Here is a 14442-nt window from a genome sequence, read left to right as displayed (position 1 = left end):
CTCATACTTCATATTCGTGGAGTCCTGGGTTCGAATGTTAGCTCGTAGACCAGCTTTCTTGCTGAGGTTTTTTTGTGGCGTTCTTATTCTCGCCAGGCAAATGACAAGATGATATCTTGAATTGAGACTCAACCACTTCCTTACAGATCTTTTAAATTCAGTAATTACCCTATCATCTGACATTGTATAGTCAGAGCTATTGAGAATGTTGTTAAATAAACCACAAATGTATAAATAAATTCATGGCATAAGTTAGGTTATTAGGTAGTGGATGTTTTCATGCTTATGTGTTTTTGCGTTTCTGCACATAGCAGACCCATTTTTGACTGATGTTATGTCCTTATTACTAATTGCTATGTGTGTTTTGTCTGTTACAGGACCTATTGTTTCCTCTAGCAGATCACGGCATCTCTCCGATTCTGACTGGCTGTTATTGGAGACACTGGATACAAGATGTCAGCGGCCACTACACACTGGCAGATTTTTAACCATGCATAAACGGCGTCGAAAGAGGTTAACCACACGTTCACTAACACAGGAACCAGCCCTTCTGGATGACATTCACCATGGCCAAGTCCAGGTTCAGGCATAGCTCAAACTGTTACATTACTCTTATTGCATTGATGTAGGGAACACATAACCAGCTTTCTTGACAGCAAAACCGAAAGTTTAAAAAGTAATCCTGATCCAGAACCAGTTGTGTCTGCCTCCCATCCTCGCACTCTTTTCCCCCCAAATCCCTGTGTTGTTCACCAGTCTCATTTCCTTTCTTTCAGTTGGCTGCTTTGATGTTGGTGGTGGTGTTTGTACGCAATACTGACGACAGATTTGATTGCATTGTTTGGAACTGCAGCAGTATTGTAGATCGTGGTGGTAGTGATGTTCCCAGTAAATGAAAATTATGTTTATGATCCCTGCTACTTGAAAATTCTTTATTATCATCATGGAATTTTTTGGTAAACGATTATTATAACATTTCCTTGCAGTGTGTACTGGATCGTGTGTGGCACTGGCCATTCAACGCCTTCACTTTAGATACAGTAACAGGAGGTAAGCAAATATTTTAAGAATCAAAATTAATTTATGAGAATATTTACTCAGGACTTCTTTCCTGGTGCTAAAGTGGTTGGGACATGAAATTGACCATTTACGTCCATCTAGTGCTCAGGTCTTCATTGCATGGAACTTTGCCATTACACCCCCAATATGCCTTCATGTGTGGTTCTTATGTGGACGTACGACCAGAAAGTCATGTCCGACATTGTAAACTGTAACCGACAGACTTAATAAATGTCAGTCTCAATGCCAGTGGTGTGGTTCTTATGCCTAGTGTATTTTATTTAGAATTTGCAAAGTTGAGAAGTTCTTTATAGAAAGTTTGCAGAATTCAGTATTATACAATGCGATAAAGCAACTGGCTCTATCTATTTTAACAGAACATTATTGTCAGGAAGGTGACTTGTTACACGCTTGATTACCGTGGTTAAATTCCAGGAAGGGCGTGGATTTTTCTCTCTGCCATCGAATTGGCTGTTGGTCCTTCTAACCTATCCAGTGGATACAGGATGTCACTTTGCTTGGAAAATCCTAATTCTTTATCCTATGTGGTGTTTGCACATTCAACTACATATAATTCTTATTTTTAATGTTTCAGGGCGGTCACTGCCGGTATTGTGTGTTCATTTATTTCACTGGTATGGACTGATTGACCATTTTAATTTGGATGTTGTTCGTGTATGGAAATTGTTCAGTAAGTAGAAAAAAGTTCACATATGTAATCAATATTCATTACAGAATTGCAGAGGAGACAGCAGCTGAAATTTCATTTCATGTTGATCAGTACAAAGTGGGCACAGATTCATCTGTGAGAACAAACTGGGACGTAATACCTAAATTAAATTTACTTATTTATTTGTTCTTATTTGTGGTGGCTTTTTATCTAGTTTTTCTGTCTTCAGCGGAAAGTGTGATATTGAGGAAGGGGTTCAAAGAATTGCTATTTGGTTTGGATCCAAGCCGGTTCTACATGATGCTTAAATCCGATCTGTGTAATTTCCTTCAAAAAAATGGCTTCATCATACAAGAATTTTACATATGACAATCTGAATATTGATTTGGTATACAGCTTTTAATTTAAATACATTTTGGTAATATCTGACTCTGTGTAGTGAGTCTGATTTAGATCTGCAATAAATGAGCATCAAGACCAATGAAAGATACAAAACCCCATGGAAATATGTGAAAATATGTAGTATACCTTTCTACTATTGTTAAATTAATCTGATTTCATTTTGTTTTTTAGACTGTTGTAGCATTGTGTTGGAATTATCATGCCAACTTAAACTGCAATAGCAGCTTGATGTGGTCATGTGTTTTAACGATTCCAGTTATTTTTATCCTGTAGTGCTACATTGTTGCATTTGTTCCTTGTTCAGCCCTTGTAGAGGCAGGCTACCACAGTACAAACCCGTACCACAATTCAATCCATGCTACAGATGTGACGCAAGCAATGCACTGCTTTCTGCAAGAAGAGAAGGTACAGTTATGAGCTGCTTGTCGTATTGAAGTGTTATGTTTATGATGCATTTAGTTTTCTATGCTGTTTGGGGTTTGAGATTACCATGGTGATGAAGATTGATTTTGGTCTTCTGGGTTGTGAAATTGGTGTTCCTGTAGATGGTTACAAACATTTCAGAGGAATGTATCACATCTATTTTCAGGGTTACAGTGGATATTTTCTGGTTATTGAACTCTACGCACTGTTGCCTCGTCATAGAGGTTTACTATCCGATATTCAAGGATCAGATGTTGATTGTGGCCTTGCAGTTTAGAGAAAAATGTGATAACTTCGCCCAAAACACTGGTAACCACCTACAAGACTACATGATATCACACCCAAGGAAACCACAAATGAAGTTTCATTACTCTTGAATGACTGACAGCAATAGGTCAGGTTCATACCACACATATTTTATTGATTACAAAGAATTTAAATTTATTTTCCTCTTTCTTGTTCTTGTATTCTTTTCCTGCTTGTCCTGCAAAATGTTTCTTATACAGGTCTCCTATTCAGATTTTAACCTGGAGACCAAAGACCAACTATTCTGAGATATTTTATAGTTTTTCTTGGCCCCACCAGGCTGTACCTTAAAATAGGACATGGTTACTTTCTTTTCACATTCTCTCCAATTCATTATTCACAGTCTTCATACCATTTGATGTGATATAACTTGAGCATTTTCAAAGTGCTTGTTAAATAATGGAAGAATCAGCCTGGTTCTTCACATTCTCCTCATCTTTATATACGTAACTAACCTCCTCAACCTTATTCTCCATGTTACCCTTTTTTCTCTTTTATTTCTGTTTCTCCTTGTACTGTTCCTCTCTCACATTTGTTTTTTACATTCTTTCTTTCCCTTCAATTTCTCTTCTTGGCTCTATCTATCTACTCCTTGGAGATTTCCTGTTTCTCCCCCTCTGTGACTGTCTGTCATTCCTTCCACCTCCTTCAAATTATTTCCTTTCAACCTTTTATGAATTAGTTGTAACCACTGTTCTATTGGTTTCCACCTTCTCTGTTTCCCAACCAAGTCTGTTTTCTTCATTCTACATCTGCCATACCACTGAAATTATGAATTTTCTTTTATACCCATTCTTCCTTTATTTTGTTTCACACATCATTCCACACAATTAGTTAGAAACATCTCCTTACTTCAGATTTTGAATTGAGGTCTTTGTGTCTTACTTAGTGTCTGAAATTCCATAAATGAATATGCTTTTCTAAATATGTGTTGGAATATTATAATCAATACTGGATTTATGTGTAAGTTTATGGCCTCACATGAGAGGCCATCAAAAATAAAAGGCAAATTTGTCACTGATGCTTAATTAACCACCACTCCATGAAGGTATATGGAGGGAGTGGAAATACAGACCCACACTTTCTTGGCCTCAGCACTAGATTCAGATGAGTGGTTAGCTTTACGTTGCAACCACTAACGTGTGAAGAAGGAGCCGCAGTACTTGGCTCTGCGGGGCCCACAATCTGGATGTTGTAGCAAAGAGAAAATCCTATACCACTGGGAATTTAATTTACTTATCCAGCTCATAACCTAGTTATATACTGACTGAGGTATCCTAGCTTTTTATTTTAATATTATTATTTTAAGTACCATAGTTATCTTTTTGTTGCCATAAAATAATAAGGAAAGTACACAACTTAAAAGTACCAATGCTAGTTATGTTAGTTCAGTCTCTGTTTTATTATATTTTTATTAGTGATGATAACAGATTTAAAACTTCAATACTTTTTATATTGCCTTTTCATTAAAATACGTTTTTAATTTGTTATGCGGCTTCTAGAGCTTAACACAGCTTACTGCCCCAGCATGTCAAAATCTGGATCGGATTATTGAAAATAAATTTATTGCTTATAAAATACTGGATTGTGGTCCAGAAAAGGGAACTGAAGAGAGAGATGGGGCATATGGCAAACATCGGATTTACAGTATGCGTTTTTATGTACTTTTTGCACAGAATGCACAAAATTAATACATAATTTGGAGGTCATACATATTCTTTCTGTCTGTCTGCAGTTTTCACTTCTGAAAGTACTTGGTGGATTTTGATTAAATTTGGTGTTTGTGAATCTGCATTAAAAATTGTCAGGCAAATTTAATGTTAATCTGTGAAGTTCCAACATGACTCCTATAATGAAGTTCACATCATTCTCTTGACTTTCTCGAAACTCGCTGTGTAGAGAATTAGTACACAACATAAAGCACAGATCACAAAGCCATTATATGACACGTTTTCTTATATGGTGAAATGGAATGCAAAGAAAAATAATTCTTGGCTGCAAGGTTATATCTGTAGTGTAGCATTATAATAATTTTGTATTTATAGTAAATTAACATCAAGGCCAATAAGAACAAAGAATGCAATTGCAAAGATGCAATTGCACATTTCCATTCATGTTTCAAAACCTAAATTCAGAATTTTTTAATTTCCTTTTCAGATAAAGATGCACTTAACTCCTCTTGAGATAATGTCATCATTAATTGCTGCTGTAACACACGACCTAGACCACCCAGGTGTCAATCAACCATTCCTCATAGCCACTTCAAACCATTTAGCAGCATTATATGAGGTAAAATTGTGATGAGTTGCTAGTTTAAGGAAATCATAGGTTTTATGTTCTGATACTTCAAGGACTTCTGTGAATGCCACGGGCATTGTGTAATATTGCATTATATAAATCAGTCATTGTATGTTTAAATTAGAAGCGTACTGTACTGAAATAATTAAATTGCTTCAGTCTTTTTCATATACATTAATCACTCTTAGATTCTAATAGCTGTGACATCATACAACTTTTCCATTATTCACCTAAAAAATTTGTGAAAACCTTTTGTGTGTCATGTGGCAGGAAATGTTACAAATTGAAGTGTTTTTTCATTGCTTTATGATTTGGATCAGTCTGTTATTCATTTTAATAATAATATAATATTATCTGTCTGGCAGTTTGTCATGCATTTAAGCTAAAGGTTCATTCTGTTTTGTTTCTAGAACACCTCAGTGCTTGAAAATCATCACTGGCGTTCTGCTATTGGGTGTCTGTTAGAAAGCAGTGTGGCTGAGCAGCTGGGGACATGCAGGCTTGAGTTGGAACAACAGATTAGCTCTCTCATCCTTGCGACAGACATCACCCGCCAACAAGAGTTCCTTTCACGATTCAAAGTATGAAATTGTTTGCACTGGTATGACATATTAATCAGTTTGTTTTGTACTTGCATCCTGGTAAGGACTTTCACGCTTCAATTTGTTTCTTACTAGTCAAATACCAATTGATATTTCAATATGAAATTGGAGAAGATGTAATACAAAATGGTTAAGTTATACTTGACATGTTTATTTTTTATATATGCGGAACAGTTTAATAGGTAATGAGAATAATTACGTATAACATTATTCTCCGTTGAATATCCTGTAAAGGCTAGTTCTTGAAAATATTCTGTCTAAATTGGCTCCATTTTTGCATATGGATTATCAAACACAAACAACTGTTCTGCATCATCTTTATTGAAAAATAGATTACAATTTAAAAATCTAGAACTATACAATGATTTGGAAGATTTACTAAATATGAAACAGATGTTGGTCAAATCAAGAATGCTAGTTAATGATTTATGACTGAATTTAATTCTTGAATTGATACAGTTTAGTAAAGAACTTCCTTGTTTCTTTCTTATTTTTGCAGCGTTACTTAGATCAGAATCTGTTAGACATGCATCGTTTTGAGGACCGCCACTTCATCTTGCAAATAGCTCTCAAGTGTGCTGACATCTCTAACCCTTGTCGTCCGTGGGATGTGAGTCGTAAGTGGAGTCAGAAAGTGTGTGAGGAGTTCTTTCGTCAAGGGGACTATGAACGCCAACTGAACCTTCCCGTTACATCTCTTTGTGATCGACAGAGTACTTCTGTACCTAAAATTCAGGCAGGTTTCTTTCGATTTGTGGTATCACCATTGTTTGAAGAGTGGCACAGATTCCTTAAGACAGACTTATCCACACTGATGATGGGGCACTTGAGAGGCAATCAGAGCCGATGGGAGGCACTGGTACAACAGGAACTGGCAGAAGAGACACGGACTGAGATCTCAGACGCTGAAGTATTAGATGAGGAAATTGGTGGCAACTCAGAAGAGGAGGCAGTGACAGAGACTGATGATATCACAGCCAGTGTGGAGTTGCTTCTACCAGACTCACCTAGTCCTAGACGTCCATCACTTCCTTGTCATAATAATGAAATGGATTCTATGAAGCGAGTGGGCAGAAGACATTCTGTTCCACTGAGTGTGCCTTGCCCTCCACCTATTACAAGAACCATAATCAGACGGGAGAGCTTGCCAGTAGCAGAACATCGTGCACAGAGGCGTTACCCATCAGGGCCGATTCTACAACTGGAAGAGGAAGCAGAAACGCAGCTTGGACAGAGTTCACTATCATTGCTGTCGACTTGCAGTAGTGGGCCTCATCATTCATCTGGTGGTGCCAGTGGACAAGACAATAGGCCAGTAAGTGCTGAGAACTTATTGCCAGAGCCTAGCATCACATCCATCACAACGAGCACAGAGGCAAGCCGTCTGTCCTCTGTATTACATGGGGGAGGAAATGGTACTGCTGCTTCTCTGGCACCATCGCGCTTCTTGATTCGTCAGCAGACATTTCCACCTCTGCAGCCATATGTAAGGATTCGATACATGTCAACAACAGCTGAGATGTCAACTTGCTCTGAGGTACTTGCTGAAGGAGCAAGTTACTCAAACTCCTCCAGTTCTTCCACATCTGATCATGCCAGTGCTGCCACTTTATCTTGCCAAGTGTCAGATCAAGCTGAGGTTCCCTCAAACTTAACTTGCAGCAAGAATGGTTGTGCAACACCAAATGGGAAGATTCGGACGCTTAGGGACAATGGCAGAATCTGTGCAGTGGAACAGAAATGTGTAAATGAAAAAGTTGTGACTGTGAGAAGTAAGCGGGAACAAACAGATGCAGCATCTGAGAAATCATCAAAGATGGCCAAAATCTCTGACAGTTGGACTCCTCAGAATAGTGGTCACAGGTGGGAGAAGGAGAATGTTGACCCTCAGTATATTGGGAGTGATGCTGATCTAGGTGCAAACTCCAGCAGGGGAGGAAGTCTGCATAAAAATACCCCTCAGGTTAGTTTCAGCTTTCATATGTGACCTGATTGTAATGTTTATCACTTTTTATTATAAACAAGGAGTTATGACTTTTCTTCAAATGCTTCCATCTGAATGGAGAGGCTAAAAGATAATGTATATTAATAATTATGCAACTAAACAACATTCCTGTGCATAATTTTTATTAATACAGTGCTTCAAATATACTTTTTGGTAATCTCAAATTTATGCACTGCTTTCACATTTGAAATTTTAAACATGCAAAAGAAATTATTTATACACATTATGTTGACATGTTTATGATTTCTCTGTCCTTTCACTTTCTTACTCTTTCCTTCCATTGATGGTAGTGGCCTATTTGAAGGTACTTCCTTAACAATAAGTGGAAATACCAGGGAAATTTTCAGTCACAATAGCTGATCTATATCAGTGGTATTCAACCTTTTTTGTTTGCATACCCCTAGAAATAATTTCTCTTCAACTTTGTACCCCCAAAGTTGTTGGTGTATAATTCAAGTTATACATAATATATAATCTCCCAAATCGAATGTCCTTACGTCTGGTTCTCCTGTGGCTAACCCTAAATATGGCCCTCATTATTCAGTGTTTATCATAATTTTTTTTTAAAAAAAATTTCACGTACCCCCTAAGATGTCTTCACTTACCCCTGGTTGAATACAACTGATCTATATGCCATGTACCTCTGGAATGCAAAAGAGTGTGCTCTTAGAACTGCCAAACTCCAAAGTCTTCCTGGGTTGTTTTTTGCAGATAACTAGTGTTATGTGTTTTCACAGTTATTCTAAATTTCACCTATTATTCATAAATAACTCTGTGATGCAGTATCCAATCTGAGCTGTTGATACCTGCTTAAGCAACTTTTGTGGAAGCAAAATGTTAATCATCATGTTTACAAGACCCTGTTTATATTAAACTGTACTTCAGCCATTTTAATCCAATTCATGTCCTTAAACAATATTTGTGGGAGATACTATTTTGGTGCTGCCCTTTCATGTATAGAAGTGACCTGTTCTGTTGAGGTTTTTGTACTGGAATTTTGTAATTTCTTGTTTGCTTCGTGCATGCTGCTACTTTCCTGACCCTTATCCTTTATTAAATAATATTTAGCATTAGGTGAAGCCTTTTATTATGTAATTACTTCTGTTATATTACTTCCTTCTTTTTTTAGGTCCAAATATTTTGCTGAACACCTTCTTGCCTTAATAGATCAGATTTCACACCCACACAAATCAGCGTGTAAAATAATTCTTATATATTTTAATCTTTATCAACTGTATATCGCATCTTCCATGCAGTCCGCCTAGATATGCATTGTACTAGCATGCCACTAAACCATTAGCACTGGCATTAATAACATTATCAGCCCTGTAATAAGATAAGTTAATTGACCTGTCCCCATACAATAAAGATTATTATGGGGGATCCTGGGCAGTTAATGGTAAGATGAAAGATTGTGAACTGGATTAGTAGTGAACACTGTGAAATCTGCTTTTAATTTTATTATATAATTTTGTTTGTTACTGTCATTCTCAAGTATTTACTTGAACTTTGCCACATTTTTAAAAAGTTTAGAAGCAATTAACACATAATAAAATCTTCTTGGGCAGTTTGCTGCATCAGTTGGTTGTGATGATCAGAACCCTGATGATGGGGACGGTTTTTGAAATGTTCGTCTCTTAATGTTACCAACTGTTGCATCTGATTGCCAGAGAATAGTTTTACTGTGTTTATTTGCCGCAAAAGCTTCAAATCATATAAATTAACACATGCCTGTTATTACTCTTCAGTAACAAAATTAAGCAACACATAGAACAAGGATTTCATTACATAACCATTAGTGCATTATAGTGTTGTTATGTGGCTCTCCTGTTGAGATTTCTCAAGTATGCTGAACATAACTTGTTTTGCAGGGATTAGCACAGCGTCGTGGCTCTGCACCTGTGGGGTTGCTCAACCGCTCAGATGATTGCATTGTACCAGTTTCTCTAGCACTCAGGGGTGGAGGAGATAGATTCCTGCGTCGCGGATCTGTACCCATCGATGTGACAAGACAAAGTAGGAGATGCTCCCATTTTAGTAAATTCCTTTCAAAGAATTGGCATCCAGAGAGGCTTGAGTTTCAAGTGTGAGACATAACGCTTGATGTGTATAATTACCATATAGAAGAGAGAAGACTGTGAACTCCACAGTAAATTATTTGTTTTAGGACAGTTTTAAACAGTTCAATGTGGTTTTAATATATCTTGAGAAATCCTGATAAGGAAAAGTAACAAAAAAAATTTTCTTGTTTGTAAGATCAACTAATTTTATACTAAATTGTTATTTGGATTGTGGTCTTCTGGGTCCTGAGGCTATGTAATGTAGATGGTTGTTAATATTTTGGAGGACCCTATCCCTTCCATCTTCCACTTACCCTGAAGATTGGTGTTTTAGTTTCCTCCAACTCTAGTAACCACCTGCAAGACTACATACCACCATAACTCAGATCATCACAACCTAAATTCACCTCCGTGAAAACCTTAAGATTCATAAATTGTTATTCCTCCGCCTCCTCCTCCTCCTCCTCCTCCATCATAGCATGCAGAATTATTGATAGGATGCTCAGATATTCTATGAATATTCTTGGAAAACTTGGAATAAACCATCCTAACTAGGTAAGTCTGCACTCATTACCTTTCCTACTTTCTGGAATTCTTGAGTGTTGAAATCCTGCTGTTTTAATATTTTTGGAATCCTCTGTCTGATCACTTGTATTTAACACAGTCAAACCAGGAAGCTTGTGCCTGCACCAGCTGGCTACTTTACAGCATTGGACACTACAATACTAATTCTTTACTCTTTAAACTGACATACATGCAATCTATGTTTCAGATCTTGTTCACATTTTCAGTCTATCGATGTTTGAGGTAGTTATATCTTATGAAACTCTTCTTTTATGTGTAATAAAACTAGTTTTTCTTACTGTCATAGTGCTCAGAAAGGTGAAGCAGCTTTTGTCTGTTCTAAATTAAATTTTCTTTTGTTTTTGATGTGATTGGTTTTTTTATTGCTGTTTTTAGGGTCACTGACATCTACTTAAAAAGAAATTAACTACAAGCTTTCAAACATCACTTTGCTTTTGGCTAGAGACCAAGACAGGAAACTGCATTGTCATGGTAGATGTGTTAAAAAGAAGCTAAGAGTTGTGATTCCTAAATTGTTAGTAGAACCGCAAGGAATTTAAATTGGTTCTGCAGATAATTTCTTTTAATATTAGATTCTATAGTGTATGCCAACATACAAAGTACTTTTCTTTTTAGTTATCATATAACATTAAACTGGGTTGTGCTATGAATTTATAATGTTCTACAGTTGAGTTATTTGTAGCAAAAAATGAGTTAACCTAATGTTTGCATTTACATTATCATTTAGACAACTGTCATTCTGCTCAATGAGTTATTTCCTAGTGTAGAAACCTTTTCTTCAGTATAAGCATAGTTTACTGGAAAAGTGGACAACAATGTGATCAAGCTGTTGAGTTTAATGGGCAGAAATATAAAACTTCTGAATGAATGTGTCAACTGATTTACTTTCTCAACCATCGTAAAGGAGGCGGGGTAGCTCACTGAGTGCACAGGCTGGATAACTGGAGTTTTATTCCTGGCAGATGCAGGACATTTTCTCTTCATCATCACATGCAGACTGGGGTGCAGGGATTTCTCCCTTTATTACCATATACTGGTGGCTTCTGGGCCCCATTTAGTCAGTACTGGAGGCCCTTCCCCCAGAGGGATGTGAAGCTGGCTACCAGTGCTGAGGGTTAGAATGCTTGGAAGTTGACATACATTTCCCTACACATCATTATGATGCAGTGATTAATTAACCACAGGACCAACTACACTTTGAAGAAGAAGAGAAATAATTACTATTTTATGGCTCTTAGTGAGAAACAATAAACTGAAAAGTTTCTGTATTGGCAGTGTTGTTATAGTAACAGCTCATAAGGCAAGACAGTTTCTTCTTAATCCTTGAACATGATAGGACAGCTTTATCTATGATTCTGTTTTGAATCTGTAATTTTGTTAATGTTCAATTAATTTGAAAGATCTGTTTTAAAAGTACTCTGAGGCTCACAAGCCTGTTCTATTTGCCACACTCATTCATGCCTTGAAATTTTTGCAGTGTTTTGACTTCTGTCCAGTTATGTTTCACAGACATTGAAGTAATTGTCACCACAATGAGCAGGCATCACACAGCTGCCAAAGCATGCCAACCTTGGAAATCATTATTTTAATTTCTGTTGCCATTTTTTTGTATGTTATTTTTATGTCTACTACTCTGTTTGCTTGTTGAATTCTGTTAGTGTCTTTAAGGCAGACTCTTCTGCAGACAACATTTTTGGAAAACCTTGGACTAGAATATTTTTAATTACATCTGTTCTGACAGATGACATACGGTCTTTCAAGATAACTGAAAACTCAGTTTGCCTAATTTCTGCATGTATTTTGATATACATATTAACTTTACCAGCATTCTATTAAAATATCCCTAAATCCATAAACAGAACATCATCTCCACATAACTTTTACTTCTTAAAATGAGTTTTCATTTGTTGAAAAATCCTACTCATTTTTATTTCAGTTGGCCACTAATTCCCTTGCTTTTTGCTAACACAGGTATTCTGAGACCACTTGGCTTAAAAGAGAATACAGCCTCTCTGCCCCGTCACTGCATGCCACGGCGATCTTCGCTTCCATATGACACCACAACCCTCACCAGTCTGCTTGACCCCCTTACTGTCCCCACAGGTAACATTACAGTTGTAATACAATTCTTACATGGCATTGCAAATTACAAGTAGATAATTCTGGAATAGATTTGTTTCTTTAAAACCCTTTCTGTGCTGATTTTGATTTAAATTAATCTTTTTTGTATATGTATAGATAACATGCAGTCTCCATTATTAATTCACCACAAATATATAGCTTTCCTATTGAGGATTGGTGGAACACATTTACTGGTGAGGTATTTGATGTATAGCATGGAAAGGGTTAATTCTGACTTTTGACGATACTCTTATTATGCCAAAACTTTCTGCATGGAATTAATTTGCTGTGCCATGTTATGCAGAAGTGCTATTATAGTGCTGAAGAAGTAGTGTGTTTTAAATATACAGTAAGTAGGTTTTGTTCTCTGGTGCTTGCAGTCTTTGCAGTACGTGTATTTGGCATGTTACTGCTATAATATTTTAAATCTTGGCTGTGAGTAATATTGTATCAATAAATTCTGTCAGTAAATTTCTTAATCTCCTTTTTGTTTCTTGTTCTGTCTTCAGAGCAACTGAATGGTTGTTACATGTGTAAGTCACTATCAAAATGGGGGGATAGTGGAACTGATCGTATATTTTTAATTATTAACCTTTACCCAATTAATGTGTGATCCACATGGCCTTATGTTCCAGTGCATATTGCTGAACACTTAACCACAGAGTTAAAGTCCAACCAGCAGCCCCTTTGGATGGGGGTTTAAACTCCCTATTCACATGCAGTAATGGTTTATTGGTGATTTCCTGTTTCATAAAATTTGTGTAATTATTTTTTTATTTTATAGATAATTGGTTTTTGTTCATAAATTCACTTTGCTATGTCATCGGTGAGGGTCTTGAACTTTCAGTTTGAGAGAGATGTAGGCTGGTAAATGTGATTCTGGCACAGATGATCATTAATTCTTTGCACTATTCTTCGTGCATGAAGTAAACACTTATATGGGCTGACCTTATCTGTCTGTTCTTCCAAGAACTGCTGGATGGATTTGATAAAATCTGGTATTGATGTTACACCATTAATTACCCCAAACTTGAAGTTTTTAATTTTCTATGGTCAGTAATACCAACATAGTGGATGCATGAACTTGTGTGGTAGGAGCAAAACTATCATCACTTAATACAGGGTCATGTAATGATGTATGGTATGGAAATAGATCTGGAAAATGTAGAACTTAGGTGCAGTAATTCTTTGTACAATGTAAAACATGACAGCTGCATGAAAAATTAAATTATTTTAATTTTACCACATGACCAGCTGTGTGTGAGCTACTTGCATTGTGGATTTACATTGCTTAAACAAGACATTAAGATCACATGATTTATAAAGTTAGAAATAAAAGTTATTTAAGAAACATAAACATTTTCTTGTATGGATACTTTTTCTTTCCTTAATATTAATGGGTTAACAGATATTTCAACATTACTTTAATTGCTTAGTTTGTAATATGTACAGAAATGAAGTCAAAGCATTTTATTTGAAAGTATGCTGTTTCCATAGCAGTCAGTTTCAGATAAATGAATCAGTAGAGAAGAAATAAAACAACATTTAAAACATATGTTCATGCATCTTAATGACATTAATAGTGATGATGACAAAAAGAACATAAATTGGCTTGCAGTTTGCTCCAGTTTCTTTTGTGAATAGTAAAGTAAAAAAGGTGAGTGTGCATGAATAAATTTTATGTTGAAAACATTTGCATATGTTTTTACATTATTTGTGACCAATTGCTGTGCTTATGTGGAAGATAATTATGGTAATGTTTGCATAATATATGTATGATATGGTATGAAGGTTGAAGCATGTGAATACATTTACATATTTTCACTCTTTTTTTAAAACTCTTTAAGAAATAATAATGCTTTGCGACACATTTTAAATTCATTGTACCTGATGCTGTCAAAACAGTTAATT

The 14442-nt window shown here is 36.2% G+C and overlaps 1 protein-coding gene across 7 annotated transcripts in view; it reads left to right on the top strand.

Moving 5' to 3' along the window:
• Positions 1-14442, top strand: part of LOC110835253 (uncharacterized) — an 85905-nt gene that overhangs the window by 53398 nt on the left and 18065 nt on the right. For 6 of the 7 annotated variants that reach the window (XM_022075315.2, XM_022075286.2, XM_022075295.2 and 3 more), the window contains 9 exons: positions 378-580; positions 987-1050; positions 1655-1750; positions 2436-2536; positions 5018-5149; positions 5569-5739; positions 6260-7723; positions 9637-9781; positions 12382-12513. In XM_022075315.2, coding sequence (XP_021931007.2) covers positions 378-580; positions 987-1050; positions 1655-1750; positions 2436-2536; positions 5018-5149; positions 5569-5739; positions 6260-7723; positions 9637-9781; positions 12382-12513 — 2508 coding nt within the window. The remainder of the gene's footprint in view (positions 1-377; positions 581-986; positions 1051-1654; positions 1751-2435; positions 2537-5017; positions 5150-5568; positions 5740-6259; positions 7724-9636; positions 9782-12381; positions 12514-14442) is intronic. The other variant, XM_022075333.2, reaches the window with a different exon arrangement.

Source organism: Zootermopsis nevadensis, unplaced genomic scaffold (genome assembly GCF_977971745.1).
Source record: "Zootermopsis nevadensis isolate Lab colony 2312 unplaced genomic scaffold, Znev_1.0 Znev_ptg000017l, whole genome shotgun sequence".
Classification (NCBI taxonomy): Eukaryota; Metazoa; Arthropoda; class Insecta; order Blattodea; family Termopsidae; genus Zootermopsis; species Zootermopsis nevadensis.
This window is presented reverse-complemented; position numbering and strand designations above follow the sequence as displayed.